The sequence below is a fragment of the Boleophthalmus pectinirostris genome, unplaced genomic scaffold (genome assembly GCF_026225935.1).
Source record: "Boleophthalmus pectinirostris isolate CB_2022bp ecotype Guang Dong unplaced genomic scaffold, ASM2622593v1 HiC_scaffold_2, whole genome shotgun sequence".
Classification (NCBI taxonomy): Eukaryota; Metazoa; Chordata; class Actinopteri; order Gobiiformes; family Gobiidae; genus Boleophthalmus; species Boleophthalmus pectinirostris.
In genome coordinates, this window is record NW_026571152.1 from 11,317,029 (window position 1) to 11,334,454 (window position 17,426).

Sequence of the window (17,426 nt, forward strand, 5' to 3'; positions counted from 1 at the left end):
GACCTGGGAGGTGAAGACATGAATGGAGCCCATGATAATTGTAGCACTCGGCGCAGTAATTCATTTTATAAATGCTGGGAATAATTTATTCAACCTGAACTTTCAGGATATCTTTTGTCCTTTTGTTTTTTCCTCATAAGCAGCCATGTCAGCTTTGATACGTACAGACCATGCATGTCCCTGATTGGGTAATACACCTGTTAATCAGGCCACTCTTTGCTTCTCAACTTGTAAATTTACTGCAGCTTTGATCTTTAAAACATGACTTGATACCAAAACCCCAAACTCAAATCGAACAGATAAAAAAACTCAATGACAAGACCTCCATGTTCAGGTCCTTTAATGGTTCCATCACTTTCTTTTAAAAAGGGGATATATAATATCCATTCACAAACTGTACAGTCACAGTCATTAAAAAAATCTTATTTTCAGTTTGACATAAAAATCACATGTATTTGATTCAGTCCTGAGGTTTCAAAAAGACTCTCTTGGTGTTTGTGACTTTCTGATTTAAATCCTCTTCGATCATGGCTCTGTCTCTTTTCTTTGCAAACTTCTTCTTCATGCTGCTCACCAAACTCTCGTACCTGAAACACAGATGTGGCATAGTAGGATTCTTGGGTGCATTTGATGGAGTCATTTTTTAATACATGTAAATGGAAATTTGAACATGGAAATGATGAAGAGTCTGGTGTAAGGTTTCAGATAAGAGCTGCAAGATTTATTGTAATCAGAATCACAATCTGAATGGACAGCGTTTAAAATGTGAACTTTGAACAGAACCCTATTATAAAAATATGAAATGCAAATCCAATTAAAGATTAGATGAGGATTTGCAACATAAACCATAAAACGCAAATGCTTGTCCGAATTGTCAAAATAGATTTTCAGGATTACCACCTGATGACATCACAAGTAAAACTGATTAAATGATGGGTAGGTTAAAAATAAATTATAGTACTTTTGGTTCATCAGGATCATGGCATTTGTTGTTTATTTATTTATTTATTTTTTTACATTTAAACAAATGTTTTTATTTCTAAAAAGTTACATCAGGTTTGTCTCCGTTACCTGAGAGCCATGTCTTCATCCGTGACGTCCGTTTGCATTTTCCTGAAGTCCTCCTCCTCCTCATCTTCCTCAGTCTCTTCTTTAGGATTCATCAGAGCCATCAACTTCTGCAAACACAACAAAAATAAGTTTCAAGATTAAGTTTAAAATAAAAATTATTAATAAAAAACATATTTTAGCCTCATTGACCTCGACTTCTGGGTTAAATCCCATAAATGACACTCGCCCGTATCTCAGGTCTTCACAGGGAACAATACTCTTCTCCTCAACAATCAGGTTTCTGAAAACACAAATAATCAGGAATTTCAGACTAATGCAAAAGTAGCATTTGTGTAGTCAAAAGTCCTCAAAATGGTGCCCATAAACAGAAACGCACATACAGATTACTACAAACCTTTGATCCTTTTGTGCTCAAAGTCAAAGTTTTATTTCAACTACTGAAGTCATCCAAACATTTTATTTATTCAACATTTTTACAGATGACAGAAAAACTAGAAAAATAGAAGGGAAAATACTAAGATTTAATGTTGAAAATCACATTGTATTGTCTAAATAAAGAGTTTTTTTGTTTGTTTTTTTTACTATCATTATTGTTTCGAGTCTATTGAGTGAGGTTGAAATGTTATCGTGACAATTTTAAATTGCTATTGTTGGTTCAGCAGCAATAAACAGTGACTTACTCTTTGGCCTTGAGTTCAGGCAGGTCCAGGTACCAGTGCTCGTCACTGATGATCCTCCTCTCATCCTCCTCCAACTGCTTCTTCGTCTCTGCATCAAGTCCCCTCTGCATGAACTGAAACAAGACCAGAGTCAATCCTCTGCATCATCTGTCCGTCTCCTCTGCATCCTCTAATCCATCTGTCCGTCTCCTCTGCATCCTCTAATCCATCTGTCCGTCTCCTCTGCATCCTCTGATCCATCTGTCCGTCTCCTCTGTTTCATCGGAACCTCTCCTCTGCATCCTCTGCTCCTCTAACCATCTCATCTGCATCCTCCGTCTCCTCTATCCGTCTCCTCTGCTCCACCTGAACCTCTCCTCTCTGCATCCTCTGATCCATCTGTCCCTTTCCGGTCCCTCTCCTCTGTCTTCTGCATTCTCTGATCCATTTGAACCTCTCCTCTCTGCATCCTGATCTCTCTGTACCCTCTCCTCTGTACCCTCTGCTCCATCTGTCCCTCTCCTCTGCATCCTCCGCTCTCACGTCAACATTATGTCTTATAACTTTTCTCTTTTTGCTTTGTATATCGTATTTGAATGTCAAAATTTTAATAAAAATAAATCTACCCATAAGTCCTACCAATGAATCTATAATACCTATTCATTCCAATTATGTATATTCGTTTATTATTAAATGGCAAAACAAACATTACAACATAGAACATACAATCTAAATTACAGCCAACATAAACCTTAATAATGTAATTTGTTCTTAAAATATCAGGCTCTTTAAACGTGGTGTGTGAAGCCGAGACGTAAACAAGGCGTTCTTTTTATGTAAATCTTGTAAAAACTTGATTATTTCTCACCTTCATTCGGAGCAGGTTTTTGGAGAGTTTCGTGTTGTCGTTGGCCATCTTCCACGGTTTGATTTTCAGTAATGTTTTGCAGAAAAAGTAATTTAAAAGATAAGCACGAGCTGGCGACAGACAGAGCGGAACCACGCTGGTGTGTTTTTCCGGTCTGGAGAGGAAGTGACAGAATTTATATGTGTGACACCGCCCCCTCCCGGAGAGCTGTGGGACGTTTTAGAAGAGCAGAGGTGAAAAAAAAGACTCAAGAAGAAATACATAGTAGTGGTCCGATATATTACAATAAAACTACAAAACTACTACTCATGTAATGGTACCTGTCTGGCCTTAATATCTGATTTCAAATTTAAAGTGAATGTAGGCCTAATTCGTAGAACACAACATTAAACAGGCCAGTTCACAAAATCTGGCATTTTCAAAGGATAGATACAAAAATGAGGCAAACTAAATCATATCTGAAGGAACGGAGCAAGAGACACAAATGTTCACTTCATATTGTCAACATAAAGCTTTTGTCACTTCTAGACTTACTTACAGTGAGAAGAGGAACCACAACTTTTGCTAAGAGTGCTGTTACTTCAATAAAAATATATTACTCAAGCAGAAGTACTGTTACACTGTAGAATATATTACTTAATAGGAGTAAACATATGGGGTCTGTAAACCCATGCATATCCAGACTTTTTTCACTGAGATGGCTCCAGGATAAGAAATGTTTAAATATTTATCTTTCTCGCTTAAAAAAAAAAGAAGAAAAAAAGTGCAATATTATGAGTAAAATTAAACAAACTGGTTATTTACCTGGACCTGGAGTGGCCAACCAGATTTGAACCCTTTCCTATGTCTACATTATAAGCAGGCATGCAAAGGCACTGTAATTGAATAGATTTTTGGGGTAACTGCTTTTTATTTTTTATTTTTTTTGTAGATTTTAAACCCGTATTTGCACTTTTATTATAATTAAGTCATAATCAAGTCATATTTGATTCTGATTCTTCTGATTCTTCTCTGAAAGGTTGATTTGACTGAAAATCTGTGTGCTACAGCTGTTCATTCATGTTTTACCAGCTTCCTTTTATCAGATAGTGGATATAAGACATTCATTCATTCAATCAAGAAAAGTCCCCTACTTCTTAAGAGATTAAAGTTGTATTTTATTATTGCATGCTTTTATAGGCCAACATGATTTTCAACCTGGAGGAGCTGGAGGAAGTCTGGGGAAGGGAAGTCTGGGAGTCCCAGCTGCAGCTCATATGACCCAGTCCCAGATAAGAGGAAGAAGCACATATTACAGTGTGAACAGCAGGTGACCACTGAATGTGTTGTGGCGATGATGGTTGTCATAAAGTTTGCGGCTGGCAGGCAAAACGACATAGACCACATCTCCAGACTCCAGAGACAGTGAGACTGCATTCCCCGCAGTGGTGCATCCAGAACCATTGCTTTCATGCGCCATAAACACACCACACCCATTTTTCATCAGATAAGCTTCAGCAGGGTGACCAGAATTGCATAGTGCAAAAATCTCAAAGTGGTACACTCCTTTGACCGGGGCAGTGAAGATGCCTAAAGGAAGTTTTGAACAGTATTATAAAGACGTAGCTTTGAATGATGTTTACGTTAATTTACCTGTTGTTGAGTTGTAGCCATGTCCAAAGTTTGTGGTAACATACTTATACACAAGAGTAGTATCAGTATTAAATGGTCCAAAAAACTTGTCACCTGACTCCAGCAATGCAGCAGAGAAAGCCACTTTTCTAACTGAAACAGAGAAAAAGACAGTAGCATAAAAAGAATGCTATTTAACACAAACTATATTATTATGAATAATACTATCACAACAACTACTACTACTACTACTATTACTACTACTATTATTACTACTACTACTACTACTACTACTACTACTACTACTACTACTACTACTACTACTACTACTACTACTAATTATTATTATTATTATTATTATTATTATAATAATAATAATAATAATAATTAAAGCCGCGCTCATGGTCAACCGACGTTACATTTGGTGTCAGACGTGGGATCCAAATGTAATGTAGGTTGACCGTGAGCGGCTTGGGGTTCAGTGAGCAAGGTAAAAAACAAATCCAGACACAGACCGGTACTTGTGGTCCACAGTTTACTTTTGTTTTTTCAATGACTACAAAAGTGCAAGTGCAAAAAGTGCAGGGTGCAAAACGGAGGCAGGCAGCAGTTTCCTCTCCAGCAGCAGAACACAGACTGATCTTGAAGGCGCCTTTTATGCCGGTCCTACTGATTGGATAAAACCACTATGCTAAAACAGGGATGGTTAAAATTATCATTAGCGTAAAATTAAAACCTAAACCTCCATAAAACAACCCAAAACCCAGATAACTATTAAAACCACCAACTATATACATAAAACCCTAAAACCATTACACCAATTAAATGTTAAAACCCACAAACCAATAAAACACCTAACCTAAAACCCCTGTACAAAATGTTACACGTGGTCCAGCCCGGAACCATAAAAGAGGGAGCTCGTTTCCGGGGGACTCTTTTCACACCTGGACAGAAGATAAAAAGGGGAGGTAAGTAAAAGCAGATTCACACCATTCATTAAAACACAATAAAATACACTAAACACATCAACACTTAAAACATTCTAAAACAGATATTGCACCATATTTATTGCACAAAGTCAATTTAAAATGTAATTTGTTATTGTCTCCCTTTTCCTCCAGGGACAAGCAACTTCCAATTAACGTGCTGTGCCTCAGGAATAAAAAATGGTTAAAGGAAAGACAATAAATATTTTTTAAAACCAATTGTGTGCAATTTATTTTGTGATGTGCAAATATGTTAAAAGTGCTGTGTGCTAGGAAAGTGCAGTGTTTTAAAGTGCTCTAGTGAAGGGTGAAGGTGCTAAGTGTGGTTCTGGGGTAACAAACCAGCCTGTTTGTTACACTATGGTAGGGGGCACTATGGAGTTCACTTTTCATATACTTTATAGTGTATTATATTCAGGCTAAAATCTTGCATTAGTGATTCAAATTTCAGCACGATCGAACTAAACATGTCCCTGTAATAATTTTGTAAATATTTTTGGGGCAGTCTTTACACCCCTACTGGCCAACAGTGAAAAATGCACCATGTCCGTAATACACTTTCTTGCTTGTAATTATGCATAGAATTTAATACCCAACTTTGGTACAAATCCGATAATGTTGACGTTTCATGTCTATGCTAGGCGGCGCTATAGAGTTCACTTTTCATATGTTTTATAGTGTATTATATTCAGGCCGTGATCAGGCATTAGTGATTCAAATTTCAGCACAATTGGACTAAGCCTGTTGGTGTAATAAATTTTTTACTATTTTTTGGGGGAGTCTTTGTGCCCCTACTGGCCAAGCGTCAAAAATGCACCATGTCTGTAATAGACTATTTTGCTTGTCATCATTCATAGAATTTAATTCCCGAATTAGGTACAAATCCGATAATGTTGACGTTTCAAGTTTATGCTAGGGGGCGCTATGGAGTTCACTTTTCATATACTTTATAGTGTATTATATTCAGGCCGTGATCAGGCATTAGTGATTCAAATTTCAGCACGATTGGACTAAGTCTGTGGGTGTAATAATTTTTTAACTATTTTTCAGTGGAGTCTTTGCGCCCCTGCTGGCCAATGGTTGAAAATGCATCATGTCTGTAATAAACTTTTTTGCTCATAATCATGCATAGAATTTAATCCCCGAATTTGGTACAAATCCGATAATGTTGACGTTTCACGTCTATGCTAGGGGGCGCTATAGAGTTCACTTTTATTAAATTTCATTTTTCATTACATTCAGACCTGGATCACACAATTGTGATTTGAATTAGAGTTCTCTAGGACAATGCCTGTGGCCGTGACAGGTCACCGAAAAAACAGGAAATGAAGGCGTTTTTCGGCGGCGTGCTACGGGCGAACCGTAAGGAGTATCAAAAAAAAACATTGGCAACATCTGTGAGTTCATGTCTGTAGTTGTGACATGTCAAATTTGAGCTCATTTGGACCAAACCCCGGGGACTTGAATCTTTTTGTAGACCCCTAAGTCAAAATGGCGGCGAATGTTTGATCCAATATGGCCGACTTCCTGTTCGTCATAGGGTCATGCTCCAAGTCATCTTTTGGCTTGTCTCATTGTTCTCTATCATTGTTCCGAATTTCGTTTCCCTGTGACAAACTTTGCCTGTCCACACTCCCATAGGGGTCAAATTGTAAGCGGCGCTGTTGAGTCGGGTCACTTGGGTCATTGTTGCAATGCCCATTTTATCGAATTTTCCACCGGGCCGATCAATCTGGACCCCGGTTTGGGGACTTTTCGTCCATGTTCGGGGGGTCAAAAATGCAATCGTTTGGTCAGAAAAGGGAATTTAAAAAAAAAGAAACCGACGAAGAACAATACCCCTCGCCCCTAACTTTGTTAGTGGCGAGGGCCAATAAACAAACGTAAGAAACCGGCGAAGAACAATACCCCTCGCCCCTAACTTTGTAAGTGGCGAGGGCCAATAAACAAACGTAAGAAACCGGCGAAGAACAATACCCCTCGCCCCTAACTTTGTTAGTGGCGAGGGCCAATAATGATAATACATGCTAACTATGTATTCTAAAATTTAGAAGTTCACCCTTGTTTTCGGTCTGAAGCTGCTTAATCTCGGCTCTTAGCTGCATCAGTTCTGCTTTCATCTTTTGGATGTCAAAGGAGGATTCATCAGTATCACAAGCACAAGTGGGGTCCATGGTTAACTGCGTAGCTCTGTGCGTCACCCTGTCTGGCGACAGACAGAGCGGAACCACGCTGGTGTGTTTTTCCGGTCTGGAGAGGAAGTGACAGAATTTATATGTGTGACACCGCCCCCTCCCGGAGAGCTGTGGGACGTTTTAGAAGAGCAGAGGTGAAAAAAAAGACTCAAGAAGAAATACATAGTAGTGGTCCGATATATTACAATAAAACTACAAAACTACTACTCATGTAATGGTACCTGTCTGGCCTTAATATCTGATTTCAAATTTAAAGTGAATGTAGGCCTAATTCGTAGAACACAACATTAAACAGGCCAGTTCACAAAATCTGGCATTTTCAAAGGATAGATACAAAAATGAGGCAAACTAAATCATATCTGAAGGAACGGAGCAAGAGACACAAATGTTCACTTCATATTGTCAACATAAAGCTTTTGTCACTTCTAGACTTACTTACAGTGAGAAGAGGAACCACAACTTTTGCTAAGAGTGCTGTTACTTCAATAAAAATATATTACTCAAGCAGAAGTACTGTTACACTGTAGAATATATTACTTAATAGGAGTAAACATATGGGGTCTGTAAACCCATGCATATCCAGACTTTTTTCACTGAGATGGCTCCAGGATCAGAAATGTTTAAATATTTATCTTTCTCGCTTAAAAAAAAAAAAATAAAAGTGCAATATTATGAGTACAATTAAACAAACTGGTTATTTACCTGGACCTGGAGTGGCCAACCAGATTTGAACCCTTTCCTATGTCTACATTATAAGCAGGCATGCAAAGGCACTGTAATTGAATAGATTTTTGGGGTAACTGTGCTTTTTTTTTTTTTTTTTGTAGATTTTAAACCCGTATTTGCACTTTTATTATAATTAAGTCATAATTAAGTCATATTTGATTCTGATTCTTCTGATTCTTCTCTGAAAGGTTGATTTGACTGAAAATCTGTGTGCTACAGCTGTTCATTCATGTTTTACCTGCTTCCTTTTATCAGATAGTGGATATAAGACATTCATTCATTCAATCAAGAAAAGTCCCCTACTTCTTAAGAGATTAAAGTTGTATTTTATTATTGCATGCTTTTATAGGCCAACATGATTTTCAACCTGGAGGAGCTGGAGGAAGTCTGGGAGTCCCAGCTGCAGCTCGTATGACCCAGTCCCAGATAAGAGGAAGAAGCACATATTACAGTGTGAACAGCAGGTGACCACTGAATGTGTTGTGGCGATGATGGTTGTCGTAAAGTTTGCGGCTGGCAGGCAAAACGACATAGACCACATCTCCAGACTCCAGAGACAGTGAGACTGCATTCCCCGCAGTGGTGCATCCAGAACTACTGCTTTCATGCGCCATAAACACACCACACCCATTTTTCATCAGATAAGCTTCAGCAGGGTGACCAGAATCGCATAGTGCAAAAATCTCAAAGTGGTACACTCCTTTGACCGGGGCAGTGAAGATGCCTAAAGGAAGTTTTGAACAGTATTATAAAGACGTAGCTTTGAATGATGTTTACGTTAATTTACCTGTTGTTGAGTTGTAGCCATGTCCAAAGTTTGTGGTAACATACTTATACACAAGAGTAGTATCAGTATTAAATGGTCCAAAAAACTTGTCACCTGACTCCAGCAATGCAGCAGAGAAAGCCACTTTTCTAACTGAAACAGAGAAAAAGACAGTAGCATAAAAAGAATGCTATTTAACACAAACTATATTATTATGAATAATACTATCACAACAACTACTACTACTACTACTATTACTACTACTATTATTACTACTACTACTACTACTACTACTTACTACTACTACTACTACTAATAATAATAATAATAATAATAATAATAATAATAATGATGATAATACATGCTAACTATGTATTCTAAAATTTAGAAGTTCACCCTTGTTTTCGGTCTGAAGCTGCTTAATCTCGGCTCTTAGCTGCATCAGTTCTGCTTTCATCTTTTGGATGTCAAAGGAGGATTCATCAGTATCACAAGCACAAGTGGGGTCCATGGTTAACTGCGTAGCTCTGTGCGTCACCCTGTCTTTTTATTTCAGAAACTGGGTGGGTTGTAGCCATGGACTCCACCCAAATGAATATTTTGGGCACCCAATAAAAACTCCTCACATCATGGGGAGGATAAAAGTGGTGTGATGCCCTTTCGAGAAATGCATCCCTCACACAGGACTCATCTGGACCTACGGGTGTGCAAAAATATCAAAATATCAATATATCATATCATTTAATGTGATGATACAGTATCGATATCGTGAGCTGCTGTATTGATACTTCACCAAGAGTATTTTTTGGTATATTTTGCTACATTTTTTTTATTACAGCGCTACAGTTTTGTTGCTTGTTAAGAGGAGGGAAACTCGTTTATGCAACATATTTGACATTTTCACTGTTTTGATTATTAAAATGGGCATTTTTTATGTTAACAATGCACAGGAAACGGTTTAACAAAGACTTTTAGGATCACAGCCATGATTTAGCCATTATTTTTTATTGAACCGTATCAAATCGATTTGAAATATATTGTGTTGAATAGAAAGTGCACTGTATCGAGATATGTATTGTATCGTGGCCTATGTATCGAAGTATGTATCGTATCGGCAACTTCTTAATGATACCCAGCCCTATCTGGACCCTTGAAATTATTAACCCCTTCATGTTTTGGCCTATTTTTCCTAAAATGCCTGATTAAGATGACTCTTAATTTAAACTGAATCTGTTTGTAAACTTTCTGGAGCATAGACAAGTGGCTGAACTCTTTGTGAAGCTGGGGTTCTGTAGTTTTGGCCTCTGCTGTCTCCTAAATATCTCTGTACTCTCATTTGAAGTGAACAAGCTCTACACAGAGGAAAGTCAGATTTCAAAGTTCGCTTAAATTTTGGGAGGTAAATATAAGAATATAAGCTGGTGTCCCTGGGGATGGTCTGATTTGGGATTTGGTGGGTCTTGAGAGTTCCTATGTCAAAGCTGAAGAATATCTCACTAAACATGAGGCGGAATTAATATAAAATTCATATACATTTTTTGGGTTATTTTTTTATATGTAGATTTGGAGTACAAACTGGTCCAGATTCTTCTCAGAATGGCCAATTTGACTGAAAATAAGTGGGTTGTAGATTTCTATTATGCATGCATGTCCATGAGTTTGAGAATACCCTTGTATTAGAAGCTGGACAAACAGAAATTAATTACAAAGTTTACAACAGTGCAAGGGCCCTTATCAACCCCCACAGTTAATATTAAACTAAAGGGGAAGACTTTTTTCCATGGGGCCACATGAGATACAGAAAATACTGTGGATTGCCGGGACAAATGCTTAATTCAGTTCTGCATAATATTAATTGTATTTCTTTATAAAAAGCAGTAAATAGCATTGTTTTGATGAGCTGGTCAGACTGGTAAGGTTTATGTTATGACTAAGCAATGAAAAAGTGAGGTTGCCTTACAAAAAAAATGTCATTTAACAAAACACCTCTAAAATAAAAGCAATGCAGCTTCAGTCCATGCATGAGGTAAAATGATCAAATATGTGTATTTTGTAATTCCAAATTATCTTAACTGGGCCGGTCAGAGTCAACCGAAGGGCCGTAGATAAGAAAAAGATGTACATTAGAGTGTGAACAGCAGACGACCGCTGAATGTGGCAATGGTGGTTGTCGTAAAGTTTGACATGAGTTCAACAAAAGGCCAACTGTCTCTCTGTGTGTCGTCTCTCTGAAGGTGGAATTTGCAATGCAGGGTCCCAATCATTTAACTCTTAAGAAAACATGAATTTTTTAGTGTGGTTTATTGGTCAAAAATCAAGCAAAAATTTTGAGCATTTAGGATAAAATGGGGAAAAAATTATTCATCAAAATTTGCATGGGGTTATTTTCTCAAGTAAACACTGTCATGGAAATTCTCCAATTACAAAGCAAATGCTGAGAATTTAATAAACATTGTGATACCAAGACAGTTTCTTTATTGACTTGAAGCTTCCAATGGCACAGGGCATACAGAGTGGTACATGAGCAGTCTACGGTGCTAGTCAGGGCACAGACCATCTATGACCCACTCTGACATCTGGGGTCAGAGAAACTGATCACTTCCTGTTATGTGTGGTAAGTGAAAAAACTCTGACCCCAGATGTCAGAGTAGATCATAGATGAGCAAGCAAAACTAGGCAACGTGTGAAACGAATGTCACAACTTTTCACTTACCTCACATAACAGGAAGTGATCAACAGATAGCATATGTACTCTAGTTTAGTTCTAGTTCTAAAGTTACATTTTAATAAACATACCATGTCACATGTACAATTCTTAGGCCTTGAACAAAATCTATTTCCCAAATTTCAAAGACCTGCAAAATCCTCTTCAGGTTAACTTTCAAGCTTCATCTTTGACTAATCTACATCTCTAGGTAGTATACTTATGAAAATTAAAACTATTAGGTGTTAGTATCTGGTAAAACCTGTGTTTTACAAGTCTAAAAAAAATTCCCTCCGTTACTTTTCTCTCTGTTACCAAAAAATGATGTTTTTTTAAGTTTTACATGTGTTAAACTTTATATTTCATCATGAAACTTTCTAAAAGCAAGGATATTGATACCACTAAGCATTTTCCTGCAGCAATCTAATGAATTCTGTTTCTACATATATATATATATTTTTATTAATTATCATATTTTTTCCCTGGGAAAGGTAATGGAGGGAAAACAGTTCTTATAGTAAACACTTTCTACTGCATTCTCCCTGAATTATTCCATACATAGTGTATTATTTTCATAATTATGGTATTGTATTAGGTTAATGTGGTCTCTTTTTTAGCATTATCTGTAAAAATATACAATATTTTGAGAATAAACTCAGATATTACAAAACATATGAGTGAAGTCTTTGAAATGAATGGCGAGTATAGTTTAATATCATGAATAAATTTATGTTTCAAGTTTGCAGTTTGTTGGTTTGATTCATTATATTACCTTGACAGTGTTTGAATGGACATGACTAGCATTACGAATTTACTAGTCATCTCGTAGCCATGCTAACCATGTGCAGGTGTGAGGTGTTGAAGCCACCACGTCTCCCTCTTTCCTTCTTGTTGGCATCCGAGACAGAGGTGGCTTCCCTGTCATCTCTGCCAAGCTTTAAATAGCCTTGTGATATTCTATGAGTGTCATTTAGCATTCTGTGGTGGTGTGGTTAGCCACATTTTGTTGAGAAATTTTCAGCCAAATTTTTTGTATTGATCATGGCTCTTACCCCTGCTGAGAAGCAGTTCATATATATAAATATTGGTTCTTAAGGAAAAGTTAATCATGTAAATAAATGGATGTATTTCATCATATCTTGTGTTATTCGATCTTTGAACTGTTGATGAAGGTACATGATTTTAAAAAAAAAAATGATAAAAATTTGCTTGGAAGGACTGACATATTTTATAGAAATAGTTTCCTTTCATTTTGAAGTAATATTAAAGTATTCGGAAGAAAAAAGCTGAGAAATCATGCAAAATCATGCACCTTTTACTTGCTTGTACAATTTTCCCTCTGTTACTTTTCCCTCCATTACCATGACCTTTCTTAATAAAAAATCTCATTAGTCAAAAAGTAAGAGGTTTTTCAACCTAATCTTGTATCATATGGTAGAAAACTATATGAAGCAAATATTCAAACCAGTGTGTTAAGGATATGTAAGTGAGAACCACTAGTTATCACTGTTTGGATTTATTGCCCAAAAAGTGCTGCATATTTCATTCCTTCCGTTACTGACATGAGTTTTTTAATTTTTTGTCAACAACTTGAAAGAATATCACAGGTTTAACTTGACCCTGTTGGAGTGTTAACTCTTTCCTACATTCTGATACTTTACTTATTTCAATAGTCCCTCTAGTTTCTGAATAAGAGCTATTTGAATGTAAAAAAACTGCCCCTGTTTCCCTCCATTACCACTTGACCGGACTTGTGTGTATGTATATAATACAAAGAGTTGAAACTATACAAAGGTACTTGGATTGGTGAAATGCATAACAAAACAAAACAAAAACAAAAACTGTGCCATGTTCAGTTGAAGCGTACACATTTGTGTCTTTAATATTATCAATAAAAACATTTTTGAAATTCACAAATGTTTTATTCTTTCTCAATTGTATGTTTTTAGGACTATTTGATTTGAAATTTGAGTCATTAAAAAGGTTTCTCCCCAGTGTCTCAAGTAGGACCCCTGTTGCTCCTAGTGAATTTGAGGAGAAACAAACAATATTCACAGCAGACAAATTTAGAACTATAATGAGGCAAGGCAAGGCAAGGCAAGGCAAGTTTATTTGTATAGCACAATTCGTACACAAAGTAATTCAAAGTGCTTTACAGAATAAGAAATACATTAAAATCATAATAAAAACAAATCAAAACATAAATAATCGTGAAGATTAAAATTAAAAAAGAGAGACATAAATTGGAGAGAAGAGTGCGGAATGAAAACCTTTCAGTTATTTGCACAGTTAAACAGAAATGTTTTGAGCCTGGATTTAAACAGCGTCACAGAAGAGGCCTGTCTCACATGTTCAGGAAGACTGTTCCAGGTTTTAGCTGCATGAACCTGAAACGCTGACTCCCCTTGTTTAGTCCTGACTCTGGGCACCAGCAGGAGGCTGGTCCCTGAGGTCCTCAGAGTGCGAGATGGTTCATATGACACTAACATGTCACAGATGTACTTTGGTGCTCGGCCATGGAGAGACTTGTACACAAGCAGAGCTGCTTTAAAGTCTATTCTCTGAGGCACAGGAGCCAGTGCAGAGACCTGAGCACAGGACTTATGTGCTCGTACTTCCTAGTTCGAGTAAGGACCCGAGCTGCAGAGTTCTGGATGTTCTCCAGTGTCTCACAGCTCGTTTGGAGAGACCAGTGAGCAGAACATTACAGTATCTAACCTACTGGAGACAAACGCATGGATAACTTTCTCCAAGTCTGATTTAGACAGTAAACCTTTGATTTTCGCTATGTTTTTTAGATGGTAAGATGTGGCTGTTAAAGTTCAAGTCTGAGTCCATTATTACCCCTAGATTTCTTGCCTGATTTGAAGGTTTTAGAGAGAGAGACTGGAGGTGACTGCTGACACTGTCCCTTTGTTTCTGTGGACCAAACACTATGACTTCAGTCTTGTCAGAGTTTAGCTGGAGAAAGTTGTTTTGCATCCACACACTGATCTGTTGGATGCAGTGACCGAGTGAGTCCACTGGTCCATAGTCTCCTGCTGCCAGAGAGACGTAGATCTGAGTGTCATCTGCATAATTGTGGTAGGACACATTATTGCTGCTTATTAACTGGCCTAATGGCAGCATGTAGAGATTGAACAACAGGGGGCCCAGGATTGACCCCTGAGGCACCCCACAGGTCAGAGCCATGTGATCTGAGACACAGTTTCCAATTTCAACAAAATACTTCCTGTCTTCTAGATAGGACTTGAACCAGTTTAGTGCAGTACCAGAGATGCCCACCCAGTCCTCTAGTCTCTGTAAGAGGATCCCATGATCGACAGTGTCAGAAGCAGCACTCAGATCTAACAGGATCAAGACTGAGACTTTGCCTGCATCAGTGTTCAGGCGGATGTCATTTGTCACCTTGAAAAGAGCAGTCTCAGTGCTGTGGTGGGCTCTAAAACCTGACTGGAAAACATCAAAGGAGTTGTTCATTTGGAGAAAGTTCGTAAGCTGTTGGTAAACAGCTTTTTCAAGGACTTTGCCAAAAAACGAGGAGGTTTGACTTGCGCCATTTCCGCTCAGGCTTCCGGCACTCCCTTTTCTGTGCTCTGACTGAGTCATCATTCCTCCACGGAGCTTTTTGCCTATCTTTAACCATTTTAACCTTTATCAGGGCGATGGCATCCAGAACATTCAAAACACTCAAAGTCACAGAGTTCAACACATCATCAACATTAGAACATGAGGCAATTTCAAAGTGTATCATTTCCATGAACAGTGCACCTGTGTTATCATTTATGTGTCTCCTTCAAACAGCTGTAGGAGCAGCCGGTGGTTTGGGAATAACAGACAGGTCAAAGAAGACACAGAAATCATCAGACAGAGCAACATCAACCTCATTGACATCTGAAGTATTTACACCTTTTGTAATGAGCAGGTGTGCCCTCTGTTGTGAGTGACCTGCTGAGTCAGACCAAAAGTTTGAAGGACAACACTGAGTTCTTTGGCATTTTCATCACACACATTATCCACATGTACATTAAAATCACCTGTAATGACCAAACCATCAAAGTTGGTGTAAATGACTTAAAGCATCTCAATAAAATCATCAATAAAACTTTGACAGTGCTGAGGAGGTTTGTATATGAATATGTAGAGTATGGCAACCTGTGTGTAACCAAATGATCTCTACAAATGCACACACATCTCTACCCATTTTGTTTACCTGTGTTTCAGATTCAAATTTGAAATTGGGACCATTTGATTCCATTTGCGCTGCATGACCTGTGTTTTTGTCAAGCCGTGTTTCGGTTAAAAAAATAATGTCAAGATTAAAATCATTAATTAAAAAGTGATTTGTTAGATAAAGAGCTGATATTAAGCACAGCAAGTTTCAGATTAGTTTCAGGAGACTGTCTGATTAGACGGCTCTTGGCAATGATAATATCATGTGTTTTTAGACAATATAATACCAATATAAGATATGGGCAGTTTGCCATAAATGTAAAGCATTATCACTGTTCAGTAGCCTATAGTTCAGTAAATCACTTGCTATGGAGCTCAGCAGTGACGGCCACCCCGGTTCCAGAAGTAATTACATTTCCATTCATTTTTTTAATCATGGCATTTCTGGAAAATGCGTAGTATGGGCCTTTTTAATATAAAGGCCAGTTAGGGAGGAACCCACAGTTTATCAGACAAAATACTTGATGTCTATAGGACTTTATGTTTTTATTCACTGTAATATTGTGCTTATATATTATATATTGTTCTACACTGAAAATAGTTTGTACTTGTATTGTGCATTTAGATTTAAGATGAACCTTCTTTAAGGTTTTTGTGAAATCCCTCAGTCGCCACGGTAAAATTCAAAGGAGACATTCAATTCTGTCCAACTTTTTGATCAAATACATTTCGCAGCTCATCAAACCTCATCCATTAAACGAGGATGTACCAATACAGACAGCCTGCTGTACATCTCCATCTGAAAGCCACTTACCACTTCTCTGAGGATAGTGAGGTGCAGATCTTAGCCAGAGAAAAAAAAAAATTTAAGAGGGGAGTTACAGAGACTATTTTTGTTAGGAAAGACAATCCATCTTTGAACAGAAATGGAGGGCTCAGATATCATTTGTCTCCTATTTACAACTCCATCCTCAGACCTAAATCAAAACAACTAAAACAATAGTGATAGCTGGGTCAGGCTCAGATGTATGAAAGCACCCATCAGGGGCCTGAATGAGTCCGCTAATATGACTCAGGCACAATCTCCACTTAGTGCAAGTCAACAGACCTGGCTAACTAACAGAAACTCTAAACAAGTAGGTGTGTGTGTGCAATATATCGCAATTGTGTTATTGTGACAGGCCTTGTCAGAATCTTAAAGGTTGTATAGAGGATTTTCCAAGGAAAGAGAAATCCAGCGACTGTTTGTCCTTTTTCAAATGTTGCTAACTAACTAACTAACTAACTACAGTGTTGGTTAGGCAAGGCGGAGAAGTGAGGAGCGGGGGGAGCGGGTGTGCGGACATTTCGTTCGCGGACGAGAAGTGAGGAGCAGGGAGAAGATCGGAGCAGGGAGCGGGGAGAGGAGAGAGGAGAGGGGAGCGGTGCGCGGAGATTCCGTGCCCGGAGAAGTGAGGAGCAGGGGGAAGAGCGGATCGGGCAGCGGGGACAGGAGCAGGAAAGGGGAGCAGAGAAGGTTGCGCGGAGATTCAGTGCGAATGAACTAGCTACAACACGCAGCAGCAAGCGGACTCTTTCTTTGCCTTGAAAATTACGTTTTCAGACATAGGATATCGCTTTCGTGTCCTGAAAAACGTTTGACTAGCTCTTGGAAATAAAGTACGTTT

General features: G+C 38.1%; 3 protein-coding genes across 3 annotated transcripts; all 3 read right to left on the reverse strand.

The window, feature by feature from the left end:
* Positions 1-323: 323 nt before the first annotated feature.
* mphosph6 (M-phase phosphoprotein 6) lies at positions 324-3,077 on the reverse strand. The gene is made up of 5 exons (XM_020927555.2): positions 2,599-3,077; positions 1,752-1,864; positions 1,261-1,351; positions 1,072-1,178; positions 324-587 (listed from the first exon to the last, which is right to left on the reverse strand). The coding sequence occupies exons 1-5, from the start codon at positions 2,644-2,646 to the stop codon at positions 461-463; spliced, it is 486 nt and encodes a 161-aa protein (XP_020783214.1). The 5' UTR covers positions 2,647-3,077; the 3' UTR covers positions 324-460.
* Positions 3,078-3,731: 654 nt separating this feature from the next.
* On the reverse strand, positions 3,732-7,425 carry LOC129409394 (complement C1q-like protein 2). Its single transcript, XM_055155335.1, has 3 exons — positions 7,255-7,425; positions 4,231-4,362; positions 3,732-4,167 (listed from the first exon to the last, which is right to left on the reverse strand). Exons 1-3 carry the CDS (start codon positions 7,367-7,369, stop codon positions 3,890-3,892), a joined length of 525 nt encoding a protein of 174 aa, XP_055011310.1. The 5' UTR covers positions 7,370-7,425; the 3' UTR covers positions 3,732-3,889.
* A 994-nt stretch (positions 7,426-8,419) lies between these two features.
* Positions 8,420-9,421, reverse strand: LOC110162649 (complement C1q-like protein 2). Its single transcript, XM_020927546.2, has 3 exons — positions 9,279-9,421; positions 8,904-9,035; positions 8,420-8,840 (listed from the first exon to the last, which is right to left on the reverse strand). Exons 1-3 carry the CDS (start codon positions 9,391-9,393, stop codon positions 8,563-8,565), a joined length of 525 nt encoding a protein of 174 aa, XP_020783205.2. The 5' UTR covers positions 9,394-9,421; the 3' UTR covers positions 8,420-8,562.
* Positions 9,422-17,426: the final 8,005 nt, after the last annotated feature.

Coding starts and splice junctions, on each gene's coding strand:
- mphosph6 (XM_020927555.2), bottom strand. CDS start 2,646: ATGGCCAACGACAACACGAAACTCTCCAAAAACCTGCTCCGAATGAAG. Junction 1,352..1,751: donor CCTGAACTCAAGGCCAAAGA/GTAAGTCACTGT, acceptor TTGTGTTTTCAG/AAACCTGATTGTTGAGGAGA. Junction 1,179..1,260: donor GATTTAACCCAGAAGTCGAG/GTCAATGAGGCT, acceptor TTGTGTTTGCAG/AAGTTGATGGCTCTGATGAA.
- LOC129409394 (XM_055155335.1), bottom strand. CDS start 7,369: ATGGACCCCACTTGTGCTTGTGATACTGATGAATCCTCCTTTGACATC. Junction 4,363..7,254: donor GCTTCAGACCGAAAACAAGG/GTGAACTTCTAA, acceptor TCTCTGTTTCAG/TTAGAAAAGTGGCTTTCTCT. Junction 4,168..4,230: donor TGGCTACAACTCAACAACAG/GTAAATTAACGT, acceptor AACTTCCTTTAG/GCATCTTCACTGCCCCGGTC.
- LOC110162649 (XM_020927546.2), bottom strand. CDS start 9,393: ATGGACCCCACTTGTGCTTGTGATACTGATGAATCCTCCTTTGACATC. Junction 9,036..9,278: donor GCTTCAGACCGAAAACAAGG/GTGAACTTCTAA, acceptor TCTCTGTTTCAG/TTAGAAAAGTGGCTTTCTCT. Junction 8,841..8,903: donor TGGCTACAACTCAACAACAG/GTAAATTAACGT, acceptor AACTTCCTTTAG/GCATCTTCACTGCCCCGGTC.